This window comes from Bos javanicus, chromosome 5, assembly GCF_032452875.1.
Source record: "Bos javanicus breed banteng chromosome 5, ARS-OSU_banteng_1.0, whole genome shotgun sequence".
Taxonomy (NCBI): Eukaryota; Metazoa; Chordata; class Mammalia; order Artiodactyla; family Bovidae; genus Bos; species Bos javanicus.
In genome coordinates, this window is record NC_083872.1 from 51,449,211 (window position 1) to 51,469,634 (window position 20,424).

General features: G+C 34.1%; 1 protein-coding gene and 1 long non-coding RNA gene across 6 annotated transcripts in view; one reads left to right on the forward strand and one right to left on the reverse strand.

Annotated features, from left to right (window-relative positions):
* MON2 (MON2 homolog, regulator of endosome-to-Golgi trafficking) overlaps window positions 1–20,424 on the reverse strand; it is a 111,925-nt gene that overhangs the window by 13,284 nt on the left and 78,217 nt on the right. For 4 of the 5 annotated variants that reach the window (XM_061416611.1, XM_061416614.1, XM_061416613.1 and 1 more), the window contains 7 exons: window positions 16,153–16,296; window positions 15,523–15,540; window positions 15,102–15,230; window positions 10,749–10,939; window positions 6,238–6,298; window positions 4,793–4,916; window positions 1,166–1,373 (listed from right to left, as the gene is read on the reverse strand). In XM_061416611.1, coding sequence (XP_061272595.1) covers window positions 1,166–1,373; window positions 4,793–4,916; window positions 6,238–6,298; window positions 10,749–10,939; window positions 15,102–15,230; window positions 15,523–15,540; window positions 16,153–16,296 — 875 coding nt within the window. The remainder of the gene's footprint in view (window positions 1–1,165; window positions 1,374–4,792; window positions 4,917–6,237; window positions 6,299–10,748; window positions 10,940–15,101; window positions 15,231–15,522; window positions 15,541–16,152; window positions 16,297–20,424) is intronic. The other variant, XM_061416612.1, reaches the window with a different exon arrangement.
* Window positions 1,372–8,462, forward strand: LOC133247617 (uncharacterized). The gene is made up of 3 exons (XR_009736448.1): window positions 1,372–1,809; window positions 1,898–2,109; window positions 3,208–8,462. It is a non-coding gene; the product is annotated as an uncharacterized LOC133247617 (long non-coding RNA).

Sequence of the window (20,424 nt, forward strand, 5' to 3'; positions counted from 1 at the left end):
AATATAGTGGTCCTAAAAGCAGAAATACAAATAGCAAATAAGCATTGGTAATTAAAGAATAAAAAAAATTTTAAGGCAAATTAATAACTTGCCTTTAATAATAATTAATAGTTATTAATAATCAAGATTATAATAAATCTGCCTAGTTAATAACAATCAGATTATTTTTCATTCATCAAATTTTTAAAAGATAAGTGATAAAATGGCAAATAATTTTAAACTGCTAAAAACTGAGGAGAAGGATAATAATATACTCCTGGGAGGATGTAAACTGGTAGAAGTCTCTGATAGGCAATTTGTAATATATATCGAAACCTTTTAAAAGGTCTGTATCTTTTGACAGGTCAATTCCAACTCTAGAGATTTATTCTAAGTAAATAAGAATGTACACAAATACTTAGGGTTAGTGATTTACCTCTCCAATACTGCCTTATAGAAGGGGATCCACAGTAATTTCCTAACTCTTTTCCTGATTTAGATTACTTTGTCTTCCAATATCATGTTCTGTTTGATTCACTTGCTTTGCCTTAAATTCTAACTTACACATTAAAAACTAGGTTGGCAACATAATCCAATTTTTTATTGTATTTTTTTATGAATTCTGATCTGTACCCCAACTTTGATTAGCCTTGGCTTAGCAGAAAGATCTAGAGCTTGACCAAATGAGAAGGAAATCAGTTTAGGTACAAGGACTTAATTAGGCCAAGTAGATGAAAAGAAGATACAAGATATGGCTAGATGACTTACAGAGAAACCTTGAAATGACTGTAAAACAAACAAGGAAGTTCATAAAGTATGATTTAACTATTATTTTCTCTCTAGAGAAATTAACAATCATGTGTTCATACAGATCCACAGGTCCTTAAGCAGAAATCCTTGGGAAGATATATTTTAGAATTCATTTTTTTCCCAAAATAATATAAGTAACTTGGTATGTATGTCATATATTACTTAACCCCCATGAGGAGTCAGAAAAGGCATCCTATAATAAACACACTAATATATATGCAGCAAAACTTATGAATATTTACATTGTATGGAATAAATAAAATTATAAACAGCCTCAAGTTCAGAAATATTTATGAAAACACCTTTCTCAGTTTTTTAAATTATTAACAACTATGATAGTGTATTTCTTTAATTAAAAAAATATATATACATATACCTTGGAAGAGGGCATTTGCCACTTAATCTTTCATCCTCTATATAACGATGTAGTACATCCTGAGACCTCTTAAGAAGCACTGAGAGTGCCATTCGTGAGATGTAGCCTTCTTGAGGTGTTGTGACTTTATTACTGAAGGAAAACTGAAGCAGGGTTTCAAAACACATTTTAGAAAATTCTTCTCTCAAACGAATATCAATCTCTGCTTCTGTAGAATTAATAATGTTTGATGGTTAATACAAGGTTAAATAAATATACTCTAGTGATACAAATTCTTAGCAATGTAGGAATAAAAGGAAATTTCTTAAGTGGTAAGGAGTATGTATGAAAAACTTATAATGTGTGTGTGAGAGAGACAGAGAACAATTTTCCCCCTTGCAAGATCAAAAACAAGGCATGACTATCCACTCACATCACTTTAAAGTTTTCATGTCCTGGTCTTTGGTTACACTTCAACAGCACTATAGAACACCTCTCAATAGTCTTCCACATGGTCCAACTTGGAATAATCCATTTGATTGTCTCTTTCATTTTTTCTCTTGGCAGCATCTTCCCCAGACCCTGACCTCTGCTCTGGTCTGGACTAGTTGCCCTGTGGATATGCTGTCCAGTTATCTCCTGGAACCAGTCTCTGGCCTCACCCTGTGAGTTTTTTATTCTCTCTTGTGTTATATCTTACTTTCTAGATCTTAACGCTCTCCCCTTTCTTGATTTACTCCTTTGTTTTCACAGAGCATATTCTGCAGTTCCTGAGAACGTGAATGGGAGGAAGTAAAAATTTTGAGACTACATTTCTGAAAGTGTCATTTTACTGTCATACTCAAAGTGTAGTTCCTAGCACCATCAGCATCACCAGAGAATGTGTTAGCATATTCTCATGCCTCACTCCAGACCTACTGAACCAGAAACTCTGGGGTTAAAGCCCAACAGTGACTTCCCTCCAGGTGAGGATAATGCACGCTGACATTTGAGAATTACCATTCTACATTCCTCACTTGGCCAACAGCTGGGCCTAGGTATAAAACTCTGCGTTAATAACCTTTTCCATTTGACTCTGAAACCACAGCCTCAATGTATGTGAGCATTCAGTGTTGCTACTGAGAAGTCCAATGTCCTTTTGACCCAACTCTTTGGTATTTGAACTTCTTTTTGTCTTTTCTGAAATCTTTTAGCGTCTTCTCTGTATCCCTGATACTCTGGTATTTCACGATGACAAGACTTATTGTGAGTCTTTTTTTCTTTCACTATTCTGGGTACTGAGTGACCACTTTTTTTTTTTTTTAATCTATGTATTTATTTTTGGCTGTGCTGGGTCTTCATTTCTGGGCAGGCTCTTCTCTAGTTACGGCAAGCAGGGACTACTCTCTAGTTGCTGTGTACAGGCTTCTCACTGCGGTGGCTTGTCTTTTTGTAGAGCACAGGCTCTAGACATGTGGCTTCAGCAGTTGCTGAGTTGTGACTCCCAGGCTTCAGAGCACAGGCTTCAAAGCTGTGGTGCGTGGGCTTAGCTGCTCTGAGGCATGTGGAATCTTCTTGGACCAGGGATAGAACCCGTGTCTCTTGCATTGGTAGGTAGCGTCTTTACCACTAACCCACCAGGGAAGTCTGTGAGTGACCACTTTTAATCTGCAGATTTATATCTTCAATTTGTTTCTTTAATAACTTCCTCTCGAAGTTTTTCTCTTTTTGGAAGACCTACTGTCAGATGTAACATCCCTGAGATCCATTTTCTTTCCTCTCAGATTGTCCACTTGTTTGTCTTTGTTCTACTTCTAGGTTTTTCCTTAATGTTTTCTTCCAACCTTTCATAGAATTTATGTCAGCTATCATATTTTTAGCTTCTTTGAACTCTTTTGTGTTCTAACTGTTCCACTTTAACAGCATTTTTCTTGTTTTATGAATGTAAAATCTTTTATCTCCTTGAACATCCTAATTATAATTTTTTAAAATAAATGTTTTCTATGGCTCTGCATTTTTATCTCTTTCTTCCCAATTTTTTCTAACCTCTCAATTGTTTTGGTCTTTCTCTTTCGTGTTGGCAGATTTCCTCAACCATCTGTGAGCTCTGGCTGTCAGATCATACTCAAGAACAGGGCACCAAATATCACTGGAACCTCTGTGTTTATAAGTTGACCTTATTTATTAACAAAAAGACTTTGTATGTATACATTTAAAGAAAACTCCAAGTTAAAGATGAAAAATTTGTGTCTGATTGTAAAGTCACTGGAAGAATATACATACATGTACCTTCTTTATCTTGGTACAATTAATACTACAAATAGCAACAGGTATCATCAAAAAATTGCTATAAAAAGTATATATGGTAATTCAATAGTCCTTATTTAACAGAATATTTACATGTAGTTATAAATATGGTTCTTAAAATGTATTTTATAAAAACTGATCTATAATTTTTAAATATTCTTAAGAAGTTAACTACATTAAATGGACTTCAGAAATTTTTCTCTGATGTTCTAATGTTTGTTAAAAACTTAACATTCAGAAAACTAAGATCATGGCATCCAGTCCCATCACTTCATGGCAAACAGGTGGGAAAACAATGTAAACAGTGACAGACTTCATTTTTAGGGGCTCCAAAATCACTGCAGATGGTGACTATAGCCATGAAATTAAAAGATGCTTGCTCTTTGGAAGAAAAGCCAACCAAGAGAGCATAATAAAAAGCAGAGATATCACTTTACCAGCAAAGGTCCGTCTAGTCAAAGCCATGGTTTTTCCAGTAGTCATGTATGGATGTGAGAGTTGGACATAAAGAAAGCTGAGCACTAAAGAACTGATGCTTTTGAACTATGGTGTTGGAGAAGACTCTTGAGAGTCCCTTGGACTGTAAGGAGATCCAACCAGTCCATCCTAAAGGAAATCAGTCCTGAATATTCATTGGAAGGACTAATGTTGAAGCTGAAACTCCAATATTTTGGCCACCTGATGAAAGAACTGACTCATTGGAAAAGACCCTCATGCTGGGAAAGATTGAAGGCAGGAGGAGAAGCAGATGACAGAGGATAAGATGGTTGGCTGGCATCACCGACTCAATGGATGTGAGTTTGAGCAAGCTCCAGGAGTTGGTGCTTCAATCCATGGCATCAGAGAGTTGGAAACAACTGAGTGGCTGAAATGAATGTTAAACCTGCACTTTACCAGATTATTTTAAAAAACTGTCTGCACTAGGAAAAAGAACCAGTTTGTAAATGGACTAACTGCAATTTATAGTCCTGAGAGGTTGGTATTAAGATCTTTATTTTATAGATGACAAAACTGACACTTGTTACCCAACTATTAAGTTAACCAAGTTAACTAAGTGGTAAGAATATACACTCATTACTTCACAATAATCCATGACTTCACAAAACTGGCTAACTTATGTCAGCCTGCAATGATTTAGGTGATTTCCATAAGTACTCTGCAATTTAATTCATCACACACAATTCATAGAATATTTATCACATTTTTCCCTCATAAAGCTTAATGTTCTACATTACATTCTTTCTTAACCATTCACCCATTTACATTTACCACAATTGTAGAAGTAACATTTCTACAAGTCAGCTTCTTCAAAAATATTTCAGTGTTTATTAACATTTTTAAAAAATCATTGAAATAACATACCTGTAAATGAAGATGACTGAGAATGTATTGATCCTTTATTAAGCATAGTCATTATCTGACCAACAAATTCCTTAGGAATAAAATTGGCATAAGGCAATATCTCAGTGCTGATAAGCTGAACTACCTAAAACAAAAGAGGCAAATTCATTATTTTTTAAGAGATAATAACTTATAGAATAAATTTTAAATTTTATTTTAAAAGAGTATCAGAATTTTTCCTAATAGATGTATAAAAGCATTTTAATGTTAATATAGAGGATAATTAGTTTGCTTCCCTCATGTGTCTTAGTGAATAAACTTTATTACAAATAATCAATACTACAAACTGTTTCCTACACAAATTCAATACATTTTGATATTCAACATGATAAATGCAAAGTGTGCTCGGGAGAAAAAAAAATCAGCATATGAAATACATCCATGTTAGAATACCATATCTAAAAAGGGACTAAGAATAAGATTTAAATCACCTTTTAGTACCATAAAAATGAGCTATTAAGAAGTTATATTCATTTTTGTTAAATAGCTTATTTCTAACATATAATGTATTATTTTGCCTTTTAAAGAAAAACAAAAGTTTGAAGAAGAGTTTATAAGAGTTAGTACAGCAATGGGACAAAAGGCAATACTTTACATCTGTATATGATGCCAACGCTTTTTATGTAATTTATTTGATTTGTTTTATTTAAAAAGTTCCCCTATCCCACTTACAGGGAAATAATAAACCCCCTCAACCAAAAATCCATAACTGAAAATTACTTGTTTAAATTCCATTTATAATCAGAAGAATATATTCTTTAAAAAACATTCATTATTTGTTTCTGCTGCTAAGTTACTTCAGTCGTGTCCAATTCTGTGTGACTCCATAGACGGCAGCCCACCAGGCTCCCCCATCCCTGGGATTCTCCAGGCAAGAATACTGGAGTGGGTTGCCATTTCCTTCTCCAGTGCATGAAAGTGAAAAGTGAAAATGAAGTCGCTCAGTCGTGTCTGACTCTTAGCGACCCCATGGATTGCAGCCCACCAGGCTCCTCCATCCATGGGATTTTCCAGGCAAGAGTACTGGAGTGGAGTGCCATTGCTACAGCTGGTTAAAAATAGAGAAATCTGAGCAACTTATCAATTAAATACAAACATCTGATTTGTCAAACTATAAAGCTCTCAAATACATGCTCACTGATAGATTTATTTTACTAAATTAACTGCTCTTTATTAAGTGGACACAATTAAGTATCTAGACAACATGCACAAAGCTAACAAATATAAAAAAGTAGTTTTTTAAATATCAGTGCTTTAAAAATTAAACTTTAACCTTTTTGAGAGTTTTAATGTTTTTAGGTTCATATTCAATGTATCACTTTATGTTTTAAGCAATTTTACAGTTTCAACATTTTTATTATTTGGTTTGTATAGTCGTAGGAAAATGTTTTAAATAGATTCCTCACCTCAACATCAATACTTTCATTTCTTTGAAATTCTTGAATAGAGAGGTTATCTGGAGGTATGCTAAAAAATATAAACAAATAAAAGACTTGATTTTTAAAGGTAAAATACTTCCCGAAAATACAAACAGAATTTGAACATCAAAAAAATTTCCTCATCCAAGTTAGAACATTATCATTTATTTAAAAGAACAGTTATTTCTTAAAGTAATTAGTATTCTAATTACAAACATGAAATTTTAGCTACAAAAATACTTGGCTCAATCTTGAACTAAATAAAATCTGTAGAACTAAACGTCTTTTAGTACTATGAGTGAAAAACAAGGAAAAGTAAAAATACTATCATCTGGAGTCACAGCAAAAATTACCATTGTGACAAAAACTGAATTCACTTATATTGCCAGTGATTTAAGACAGCCATGGTCAAGATGCTTAATTATTCACTCAGTGACAGCCCATTAACCACTAATTTGTAATAAATATGATATACTAAATATATTTATAATAAAAGCAAACATCTGAAAAGAGGACTGATTCAGACTTTCTAAAGCAGAAAACTGTTCCACCAAAATCAGAATAAATCAACAGTTCTGAGAGACCCAAAGTCAATTCTAGACCCTGTGGCTCTTAATAAGAATGGGCAGTAAAGTTCTATTAAGCTTATGAAACAATGAAATATTAAGCACTTTTACAAACAGCTGAGAATAGGATGATAATGATTATTACAATAATAATGACAGCAAAAATTAGAAAGCCAACCACTGTATTAAGAGCTTTATTCACAGTATCACCTATATTCACAGTAACCACAGGTATTCCATGTAATTGACAGAAGAGGAAACTGAAGCTTTGAATGGCTAGTCATATGACCAAGACACATTGCAAATAAATGACAAACCACAATTTGAACCTAGACTTATATCTGAACCTAAGTTCTGCTCTTTTATAAAAGTTATAAATGTAAGAACAGTATTACCATGTTTAGATTTAGAGGTAGAGTATAGAGTTTTATATCTAGAGCTATTCTTGCTCTATTTGGTATTATCTGGTTTATCTCATTACATGTATTAAAATAGACACACACAGAGAAAATACCAATTGGCTAACTACCAATTTAAAAAAGCTTATCAAGAACATACAGTATTAACATTATTGGGATCACACATCAGAAACACTAAACTACTTTTTAAAAATATATGAGGGAAGGGACTAGTGTACAAAGCTGAAAAGTTTACTTCTAATTCTAATGATCAATAAAATCAGACATTTATTCAACTGTGGACAGGCTGAATATTCTGATCTCAGAATTCACTATAGTGGTTATTTGTTTTAATTTATAGTTAGTATTCTTACTAGATCTGGGAAAGACAAAAGACAAATGGAGAAGGGGGAAGCAGAGGATGAGATGTTAGACACCATCACCAATTCAATGCACGTGAATTTGAGCAAATCTGTGGAAACTGTGGAGACAGGAACCAGGCATGCTGTGCAGTCCATGGGGTTGCAAAGAGTCAGACACAACTTAGCAACTGAACAATAACAATCCTTACTAGATATTGTGAGCATATCAAAAAACACTGGTTGAGCTTTTAAAACCACAGATGATTAACAGAATTTACCTATAAATTATAAAGGGAGATAGTCAATATTGTAGGTACAAATGGGACATATAAGATTGTTGTAGTCTAAGTTTGAGAAGTATAATGGAAATCTTAAAAAAATTTTTTTTTCATGAATCCTTATTTGACAGAAAAGAGACTTCAAACTGATAAAATATTATTTGTATTTTTCTTCAGTTCTGTCTGTATGGTACATTAAATTTATTTTTTGAAATGTAATTCATACCATAAAATGTATCCTTTTAAATGGTACCATATAATGCTTTTTAGTATATTCACAAAGTTGTACAATGGTCATTTCTAATTCTAGAATATTTTCATCACCTCCAAAAGAAACTCTGCATCCATGAGTAGTCATGCCTTATTCTACCCTCCTCCCAACTCTGAAACACAAGTCAAACCATATGTGACCTCATTTGTGTTTGCATTCTTTCACTTAGCATAACGATTTCAAGATTCATCTATATTGTAATATGCATCAGTATTTCACGGCTAACTATTCCACTGTATGCATGTACAAATCAAATTTATCCATTCATCAGAACATTTGGATTGTTTTCATTTATTTGGCTATTATGATAATATTGCTATAAACATTCGTGTACAAGTTTTTGTGTGAATGTTTCAATTCTTCCGGGTAGTACTTAGTGTTTTTAACTGAAGGTCAACAGACCATAACTGTATGAATTCCCACTAGCCCATGTGTCTTCTAGAGCACGGGTCCCCAACCCCATTAGGAACCCAGCCACACAGGAGATAAGCAGCTGTTTTCCATGAAATTGGTCTCTGGTACCAAAAAGGCTAGGAACCACTGTTCTAAAGAACTACCACCGTGTTTTGGTATTAAAAGGGTGTTTGAATGAATTCCTAATAGACCTCAAGTGTCTAAGTAAGTAAGTGGAGTCGCTCAGTCGTGTCCGACTCTTTTCAACCCCATGGACTGTAGCCTACTAGGCTCCTCTATCCATGGGATTTTCCAGGCAATAGTACTGGAGTGGATTGCCATTTCCTTCTCCAGTGGATCTTCCTGACTCCCACATTGTAGACAGACGCTTTACCGTCTGAGCCACTAGCGAAGTCCAAGTGTCTACCAGGCTACAATCTTTTAGTTTCTCATTTTTAACTGGATTTTTCTTTCACTCGTTTAAATAATTCATTCATTTATGAGAGCCCTCAGTGATGTTCAAAGCCTCTCCTTTCTTCTAGTTGATTTTGGTTTTGTTTTCTGTTACCGTACTGCCTTGTGAAAGCAGCTTGCAGACCATAAACAGTTGGGAAACAGCACAGAGAAAGGTATAGTATGCTTGCATTGGTATCAGTAAGATTTCTAGAGGTAAGAAATATGTAAGAAAGCGAAACAAAATCTGACTAGTTATGGAAACAGAAATTAGGATCACATATCATTGCTTCTAATTCTGAAACATCAGATAAGCTCTTATAGAGAAAAAATTTAAGTTAAGCTTCTGCACTCTACAATTTCTGCACTCTACAATTTTTCTTTACTAAATAACTAAACATTAGAAAGACAGACAAAATTTCTTCATTAAATCACTCTGCTGTAGACTCATCTGATCATTGTCAACGTGCCAATGTAAATTTTTCTTCACGTATATGAAATTTATAATTTAAATGATTTCAAACTAGCAATTTAAAATGGTTACACAGCAGTACATGGCATATTCATCATTCTATAGTTTAAAAAAAGTGATTAACGGATAAAAAAAACAAAACAGAAAAACTTTTGTTATCACAGAATTTCACCACTATAGCACAAAGGAAAATTAGACTGTAGGAGTACTGAAGACTGCCTACCTATCACAGCTATTAGTGATAAGCCCATCTCTAATAAAATGGTACATTTTAGATCAGTGCTGCCCAACAGAACTTCCTATGACGGAAATGTTCAATGATCTGCATACAGTGCCCTCTATAGCAACCACTAGCCACAAATGAGACATGGCTAATCAGACTAGCTAATGAGACTGAAGAACTCAATTTTTAATGTGACTTAGTTAATTAAAAGGAGAAGGCAATGGCACCCCACTCCAGTACTCTTGCCTGGAAAATCTCATGGACAGAGGAGCCTGGAAGGCTGCAGTCCATGGGGTTGCTGAGGGTCGGACACAACTGAGAGACTTCACTTTCACTTTCCACTTTCATGCATTGGAGAAGGAAATGGCAACCCACTCCAGTGTTCTTGCCTGGAGAATCCCAGGGACCGGGGAGCCTGGTGGGCTGCCGTCTATGGGGTCGCACAGAGTCAGACACGACTGAAGCGACTTAGCAGCAGTAGCAGCAGCAGCAGTGACTGCTGTATTAGTATAGCTTTAGACAGACTGGAGCAGATTCCTCATTCAAAAAATTTAGCCCACATTTCAATTATCCTATTCTCATTCAGTGAGGGGCCAAAATACCATCCTTAAGATACACCCTCTGTTGCACATTACACAATGAAAATTTCATTCTTCTTTGCACAACTTAAACATCTTAAAGAGCTGTTCATTATTACCAACGATCTTATTTATTCTGAAAAAAACTGATTTTCTGATATGGTTCTTCTCTTGTGATGCTAAATGGACACTAGATTTTTTTAACAGATCTTCTTAGATTCATCAAGTTAAAACCATGGCTCCTTAATTATGATTTAATCATGTGGTCTTATAGAAAAGACTCCTAGCTTACAACCAGCAACACGGTAAAGAGCAAAATTATCCTCTGCTTACAGATAATGTACCCAGTGCATAAATGCCTAACTCGTTCTTTGTATACAATCTAGCGATCTTAATAGTCAATTAGTTAACTAATGAATAACGAGAAATACTGTTCTTAGGCAATTATAGGTATAATGTGCACTTCTTGAAAGATTGTCTTAATTGTAAAAATGAATGAGCTGACCTTTTAGTAAAGAGAAAGTCTTCAAAGGTGTTGGCTAGTTCCGGCCACATACTGTCAAATTTTCCCGAAGAAGCATGTTGCCGGGCAACAGGTAGCCCAATAGAAAGAACTTTGAGGAGAGAAGATACTGCTAGTTTCCAAGTGCTTTCAGAAGGGCAGGAATACTTCAAGCTGAGGGGAACCCTAAGAGTCTGGGAAAATAAAGACAGTTTAAGATAAATACTAATTAAAACAAACTTACTTTTTTTAAAAAAATTACAGCTTCTCTTTGTTCTTATAAAAAATAAGATAAGCATTTTCATTTTAAATAGATGTTACTTTCTAGAAAGGCCAATTCTCAGACATGGTTTTCAAACCATACTACCTAGAAAGATATACTTTTAAGTCCTATGTCCATTTTACAAACAATGACCCTGAAGAAGTAATAACCATTTTTGGACCGTAGTTTCTCATCATAAAATATAAGGATGTTTTCTGAAAAGTTAAGATTAAGAGTAGTAAATTTACAATCTTGCAGCTTCTCTAATGCAGTTATAAACTTAGAGCATTCTGCCGCAGTTCTCCTGGCAACTAATTTGATGAATGGGGTCTCTTCTATCCAAGAGAGATCAATAATTTTTTACTAATGGTTAGGTAAACATGGCCTAGAGAATATTACTATGCTTTATATTTTATCTCTAAAATTTTTTGAATTTTATATTCTACACTAACATTTTAATGTACTTTCTTCCTTTTGCAAATATTTGAGAAAAACTGGTAATTTAAGAATTTGATTGACTTTATCTTCAAAGTCACAGCATAGCATCTGTATAATGACTGAAATAATGAGACTTACTTTCTAATTGGTCAACTTGCTGTTAATCATTAAAGAACTAATTTGGTGGCTTAGAATGAAGTTCCCTGGTCATAGTTCTATCCAACAACTATAAGACTAGACTGACCCAACCATCACAGTGAGTTAGCCCAGAGCACTATCAATAAACAGTTCCAATATACCATCTGATTATGTTCATGAGAGTGCCCAGACTCTATTTTTATACAAAAATTCTAGTCTGAGAAAGATAAAAATTAAAAGAGATACATTTTCATAATTCAATGTTATGGAGTGAACCTAAAACCTGATTTCATCTTCCACACAAATTATTATTGAATACTTACATAGTGAACATGTGAACCATTACACAATAGTATGATAATATAAGATAATTTAGCCTACCCAGAATCTTCTTCCCCTCCCCACATCCAGTTGGAAATTAGGGTAAGGAGATGATCAATTTATTAAGCCAATCAATCTATTCCATTTCTCTGGCCATAATCACTGGTTCAAGACTAGGCATGGAACTAAAGCTGGTTCATTTAAGGTTAACTGTAGTAACTTAAGAATAATCTGATACACACACACACACACACACACACACACTTTCTGCTGACATATAATCCCTTTATTAGCCTACAACTATGAGAAAAAACATAGGATATGTAGTCAACCCTTGGAAATCAGAACAAGGAAGAAAAAAATTTGCTTTCTGGAAATAGTACTGAACCACTGGATACACCAATCCCAAAGCCCTCCCTCTATCTCTGACTTTTCCAACTAAGCATGCTCTTTTATTCTTAAAGCTAGTCAGAGACTGAATGTGTGTCATATGCCAACAAAAGAATACTAAATTATACATGGGCCACTCTGAATTAACAGGTTATAACTTAAGGTTAGATAGTTTACTACTAGATTAATAGTTTACCAGTATCAGGGGAATGTTAAGTACAACAGATACATTTGACTTATACATTTATTTTTAAAAAATATTTAATGAATATAGAGACTGGCATATCCTATATACTCAATAAATGTATGTGAAACTAGAAAATTCAGTTCTTGCTGTCACAAAGCTCAGTTTCCAAGGAAGGAAGAGCGTTGTCCAATTAACACAATACATGTAGTAAGCGGCATCAACCAACTGTTCAGAAATACAGAAAAGAGATTATTTAATTCCATTAAAAATACAAACTGATTCATATCACTCCTCCAAGTTCAACTCTTCAGTGGTTAAAGAATGTCTGATTCCTTATGATGGCTTGTAAAACCCAAAGCCACTTTTTCAGACCTATTCCAGGCCCTGTTAGCTCCCTAAGTGGGATTTCTCAACAATGCTTTAAAAATATACCATGATCTTTATGTTGTTTAATTGATCTAGATCTCCTTCTCCCTTGTTGCTGGGTATTCCTTCTCCAAATGTTACTTTATTTAACCCTTGCCAGAATCCCATAGGCAGTTTAGTTATTTCCTTGTCAACAGAGGGAAGGGAGAACTTAACTTTTATTCAATACTGACTACTTGGCAAGTATTGTTAAATGCCATATCTCACTTGAATCTCTTAATGGTTAAGACATGAAATTTGCATTGTATTATCCTTCTTTTACAGATGAGAAACACTCTCAGTTTCATTTGCTCCAAAATCACAGAGCAGCAAGTACACAGCAGTGCACTATGCTAATCCAGCTTTCTCTGAACACAAAGCTGCCTCTACTTGGAGGTCTTCACTTAGTACTTAATATATTGCATTATTATTTTTCTTTTTATAGATCCTTTATTGAATTATTAAATGTATGAACTATCTTATTCATTTTTAATCTCTACTATTTCTTAGTACCCGCGACAGAAGTGCTTAAAATTTATTCTCAACAAATCAGGAGATACAAGACAGTTTTGAGGGGATGAGTGGTGAGGGGCAGAAAGAACTATGACAGAAAATCAAGGGAAGAAACAATTTTAAGAAGGCCAGGGGCTTTGCTGGCGGCTCAGTGGTAAACAATCCGCCTGCCAAGGCAGGGTACATGGGTTCAATTCCTGGTCAGGGAAGATCCAACAGGCACTTGAGCAACTAAGCTCTTGTGCCACAACTACCGCGCCTGCGCTCCACAACAAGAGAAGCCACTGCAATGAGAAGCCTGCACGCTGCAACAAAGAGTGGCCCCAGCTCACCCCAATTAGAGAAAAGCCCATGCAGCAACAAAGACCCAGCACAGCCAAAAATAAATAGTTATTTTTTTAAAAAAAAAGGCCAGAGCAGTACCATATTAACAAGGAAAATAAAGAATTAGAAAGGGCTTAGAATTTAAAGACTTTTGTCTTCTGTAACTTCAAGTAAGTAGTTTTTTTAGCAGAATATGGAAGTGAGCCTGGGTACAACAGGTTAGAGTGAGTGGTGGTTAGGTGAAGGCTACAAGTTGTTTAAAGGAGCTTAGAAGTAAAGGAAAGTTGAAAGAGAACAATTTTGAGTAAGAAGTCAAATGAGAGAAAGATTTTACATAAAAGGCTTAATCTTCTTCCCAGGATAAATATAACAGGCTGAAAGAATTAACAGCAAAGAAAGGTGGGAACAGCAAAGGATGAACACAAAGAGAAGGATGAGCCTTGGAACAGAGAAAGGTCTTCTTCCTTGAGGGAAGTGTTCAGCATGCATGCGTGCTAAGTCACTTCAGTCATATCTGACTCTATGGGACCCAATGGACTATAGCCCGCCAGGCTCTTCTGTTCATGGGATGCTCCAGGCAAAAATACTGGAGTGGGTTACTGTGCCCTCCTCCAGGGGATCTTCCTGACCCAGGGACCAAACCCACATCTCTTATGTCTCCTGCATTGGCAGATGGGTTCTTAACCACTAGTGCCACCTGGGACATATTCCCAGGATAAAGTATAAGAGGCTGAAAGAATTGCCAGCAAAGAACGGTGGGAAAAGAAACGGACGAACACAAAGAGAAGGATGAACCATGGAACAGAGAAAGGGCTTCTTCCTTGAGGGAAGAGAGTTCAGATCAGACTGTAATTATCCAGTAAATAAAAGCATCTACATATTAGAGTAAGAGCAAGGTTTAGGTTTGTCCTTCAAAACAGGGGGGGAAAAAAGGAAATCAACTTTGGAGGAACAGGACACACACAACAGCAGATGAATTTTAATAATGGTTGTCCATGCACTGAGGAACTGGCTTTCAAAAAAAGTATGCATGATCAGTTAAATCGATAGGATGAATTGTGAATTTCTCCTTGGATGCTTATCAAAGTATGAGAAATACTGTCCTAAGAAACAAGATGCTTATTGTCTTGTGCCAAAGATGAAAAATCATAAAATTGAATGCATATTTTAAAATATGTTTTATTAAAAAAACCTTCTTATTTCAGAGAAACATCTTCCTAAATAATATTCATGAATGTTGGAGCAAAATCACTATAAATAATAACAGATTATATTTTTCCATTTATTTTAATATATGACAATATACAATTACCTAAAGATAAATTTCAATAATGTTATCATCATTAAATGAAAGTATAAAAATTTTTTTAAAAGATACCTTAATAATATTCTGGAGTACTTTCTCATTCACCACTGCTTTGTGACAGGCTGTTTTTTGATATAAATCCACAACTACGTCTAAAGACCTTTCAGCAAATGGTACATAATTCAAGGCAACCCATTCCGCCTAGAAAGTAATATTTTCACATGGAGTTAAAATAAAAATGAGATTAAATGAAATCATATTGTTTTCAAAGTGAAAGCTTCTTTGTCTTAAAGTTCAGGCCTTGGTTTTAGGTCAGATTGTTTTATTACATGCAAAGTTTTCAAAGAGATATAATTTCATGAAAGAATAATTTTCAGCCAGGCAAAAATTAAAACTATCAGAAAAAGTACATAGAGCATTCTATCAAAAACTGGGAAAGCTGTACTTTATTTGTTGCCAATAGGTTAGGACAATTTTAGGAAATTTAACTCACCGGTGCAAATAGTTGGATCTATTGTGATTCCATTGTGTTGCAAGACAAATAGAATGAGAAAAGTTAATACACATTAAACTACTTTTCGGACCATGTAAAATTATAATTTTTATGTTGAGTGAAGAAAATCAGCACGTGCATGCATTCAGAAATTTATTTTTCCCCTAAGCCAAAACAAAGTTAAAATTTGCCAACTATGGCTAAAAAATATTTTATGTAAAATCCAACTAAATTTCACACCAGTAGTAGACAACTTCTCATTTCTTCATTTTCTATTGCAGGTATCTATTTTAGATAAGAGTAGGACTAGGCATAGGGATTTAGAAGCCATTTTATAGTATGATGAGGACACCAAGAAAGGAACTCTGAAGAAAGATGTACTACAGAGTATCAGGAAAGGCCAAGCTTTCTGGAGAACCACTTGGGAAAAGAAAGCAATAAACAAAAAAAAAAAAAAGAAGGGGCACAGGTTTTCCAAATAATGTTTCTTTCCAGTTTAAACTGTTAACAGAAATATGAAAGTTCATTTGTGAAAGAAAAAGTTTGGAGATAAAGTCCATCTTAAGTGGAACTGACTACATTTATAAGACATGAAATTTTACAGAGTAAATATAATTTATAGCAAATTACCTGATTATATTTTGCATTTGCAATGTGTTTTGTTTCCAGCTGTCCATACTGTGGAGGTTTACATGAAAATTCTACAAATGCCAGTAACTGGTCAAATATAGCAGGATACATTATCTGCATGTTTTCTGGTCCTACACAGATGGCCTATAAAACAATATATGAACAATAGAATGTATAATCTGAACTCCATTAAGTTCTTTACCATTTATGCTTTTGTTTAATCAAAGAATCTTAAAGACTGTCTTATTTTATGTTAAGCATTATATACTTTTTGAAGCCCTGAAGGACATTTAAACTATTTTAAACTAATATTGAATAAAGTATAGGCTAAATACTTTAATCAGCTAAAAAATACTTTTTAATTAAAAGTGTGGCTTATTACTTAGCAGACTAAACAAAGGGCAAGCACTTAAAGAGAAGTCATGGGCCATTCTGAGGTTCCACAATCTGATCATTTGTTCAGTAACACACACTTTAGACAATTTAGAATGCTTCACTGACCAAGATGAGATTGACTTCTACTTAAGTGCTTAACTGATGACATTAGTTCATGAAAATGACAGCTTATGCCTGCACCATGCATGGACCAGAGACTTTTAACAAGTAAGCACGTTCATTACAGTTGGGAAAATAAGTCATGACTGAAAATCTGTTTCTAAAAGAAATGTATGTATTAATTTTTAACAGGGCAGTGTATATTTAGCATCTAATGTATCAATACATAGACTTGATATAAAACAAGAAAAAAATTTAAGTTAATAAAAATTAAGCTTAATGCTACAATTTCATAAAACAAAATGTATATTCAGACACTACAAATTTTAATTACATCAAATATGTTGAAAGAACTTAAATCTCATGTTTTTATTTTGTCTAGCAACAAATGTGTTTTCTCCTCCCATCCTTTCATATTTTCCTGTCTGAGCATTTATTTTTCTCTGTAGGAAAAATATTTAATGATATAATTTATGGAGTATCTAAAATATATTTGTGCTTTCCAAAACAAAAAGCATAATCATTCTACACTTGAGGCACCTTCAAAATACAAAATCAAAATTCAAAGCATCTCAAAATTTTAAGGACTTTCTTTAATACTATGTGTACAACATGTATATTTTCATACAATCATGGCTTTTTTAACCCGTCAGATAACAGAGTAGTTTTATTCTCCCTCAGAGAACGGGTAGCCATTTAGCTTTAACAAAGTGATCTTGAGATACAAAGTAGATAAGCAAAGTGCTGCCCATACATACCATTAGATCATCCTGTAATTACAATGTGGAAAGCAGAATGAGGATATGTAATACCATCTTCCTCTGTTTGGTCACTTTTCTCAGAAAAAGTGAATGGAGAACTTAAAAAGTATACAGCCTAAAAAAAATTCTCTCTACTAACTAATTTCACAATCTTCTTTATTAACTTCTTGCTGAGTCTTAACTCTTAGAATTAAATATGTAGCAATTACTGTGGAAAAGAGATAATTACCCTAAATGAATTCTTTTATTTTCAATGACAAATAAAGAAAGGAAGGCAGGCAGGAAGGAAGGGAAAGGAGGGGCGGGAGAGAGGAAGAGCAAAATTCTGTGTGAAGACCTTAGAAAACTAAGTATCAAAATTTTTCTGGAAATAGCACCAAATAATGATCTGGACTATACGTTTTGATTTTTTGTGGTGTTTTATAAACAAACAAAACAAAACTTACTAACAGTGTTACAGCTGAATCCTGAGATCTTAAAATACATAATATGGAGTCAATTTAACAACAAACTTTATCTAAGAAAAAGTTATTAGTATTGGCTTTCTTCAATATTCTGAATCAGAAAAGCCTATAGTGTAAATTTGGTGGCAGATTTCAGTCCAAAAGCTAAGAATCAATAAGCATGCTTGTGAAATCACTATAGTCATGCCCAACTCTTTGTGACCCTATGGACCATATGGACCCTATGGAGCCGAAAGGCTCCTCTGTCCATGGGATTCTCCAGGCAAGAATACTGGAATGGATTGCCATGACCTCCTCCAGGGGATCTTCCAGACCCAGGAATAGAACTTTCATCTCTTAAGTTTCCTGCATTAGCAGACGGGTTCTTTACCACTTTACCTGGGAAGCCCCAATCTATCTGGACAATATTTCCTATTAATCCTTGAAAATTGTGTAAGTGAAAACAAAAAAAGAAACTGGACATCTAACATCTGACATGATTCAAAGTTTCTCTTATTAAGTCATTTAAAATAATTCATTCTGTACTTAGCATGTACTAAGGCCTTTGCAAGACAATATGATAATGAAAATAGTAACAGCTAATGTTTACTGAATGTTTAACTGTGCCAGGCACTAAATGCCTTACAAATACTATCCCACTTACTAAGAAAAAAAGTTACAGAGTTATTATTTCCCTTTTATGGATGAGGAAGCCAAAGTACAGAGAGATTCAGAAAACTGCCCCCATTAAGTAGAAGCCCCATTCACACACAATGTGACAGTGTCTCCTGAAGTACCACTCCAGTAGCCTTGACCATGGAGGTACATATGCTACCAGTTATCAGCCTTCACAAAGGTTAGCAATAAGTAAGATAGATGCAGTCTCCTGATCTCAAAACTTAGGAAAACAAGATTATCAAATTCTCATGTCCCCTAGGTATGTAAAAATATCTTGGGGAAAAAAAAAATTAGCCTATAGGACTAAGTCATTTTGGTTGGGAACTAGTGATATGAAAACCAAGAGGAAAAGCACATGACCCTGAAACTCTAAACAATATAAGGGTAAATATGAAATTAGAAATGAGTTTTTCCTTTAAGAAGGAAAACAGTTTTTAATCAGTAAAGTGTTTTGCAGAATAGCTTATTAGTTTAAGAATAAACTTCCAAAGCAAGTATATTTTGCTTGTGAAAAAATTTTCTGACACCTGTGGGGGAAAATATAAAAACACTCTTACTAATAATGAAATATGTTAAGTCTTCTGTTAGGAAATATTAAAGACCCCATATGTTTGAATCACATTCAAGTATTATGAAATATAATTTAAATAATCCCATAAGTAATAAACAATGGCTAGAGTGAAAATCAGTAATGCAAAATGACATCAACTGATATAAGTAAAAGTTCCAAAGTTTCCAACAATAAAACTTTCTAACTTTCCAACTGAAGGTAAGTGCTTTTTCGAAGCCATTAAAAAAGCTCAAAGCTCAAAACAAATGCCTGCTTGGGATGAACGATTCTATTTGCTCTCTTATTGCTAAAGCAGAGGTTTTGTTCTAAGTAAAATTATATGCTTTTTTCCCTAGAAAAAAAGTTTGGGGGTTTGCTGTTTCTTCTTTGTTTACTATCCTCTACATACGTATAAAACCTGAATTAAACACCTGAGTAAGAGTTCTAGATTATGGGCATCCCACAAGGTCTATGCTCTCCTTTTCTAACTTTTCCATTCCCTCCACAGTAGTCTATAAACAACCTATGCTCACAGTCAGGGAGAAAAAAATTATCACTGACAGGCTACTTTTCTTCTGCCACTGAAAACAAAAGCAGCTCTTTTAACTTCAATTATGAAAAACTGATCCTCCCTGTAATAAAATTATTAAAATGCCAGATTTTCTTACATTTTAAGTTTCTATACAATTTCTCTGCACAGAGTAACTAGGGGTAAGGTGGTCAAGGAATTACTGCTCAGCTAGACCTCCTCCAGAGACAATCAAGGTGTACTATGTTGTAGTAGAAACCACTATTATTACTGTGAAAGTTTTCATCAATCCAGTTGGATATAATGCAATTGTTTAATTAGAAAGCATGATCTGTAGTACCCAAATGGCTACTGATAACACATTTGTAATCAGAATCCACTTCCATTCTAATTTTGTCAGAATGTCATAACTACTTTGCTGGGATCGCAGACTCTTTAGTTCATACTTGTTTTGTTCAACATTTTGGCGGTTGTTAATTGTGCTAACGATTACCTTGACAGTTTAAAGAATTCTTTGATTTTGATCTAGTCTTGTTTGCCAACTGGAATTTGCTTAACAATTTTTAGATCTGTTTTAATTTTTTTTTTTGGAGTAACAAAACACATATGGGTTAAAATATATCTTTTAAAATTTCTGTGAGGTAAACACTTTACAAATTTATTCTTATTTTTTAATGGGTTTCTAACAATTCAAGAGCTAAAATTAAAATACAGATAAAAAATATATAATCCCATTGCTAATTAATTTTCTAATTACAGAAATACTTTACTAAAGTTATCACTCCAAAAGTACATATTCTTGTGAAGAGTTGAACG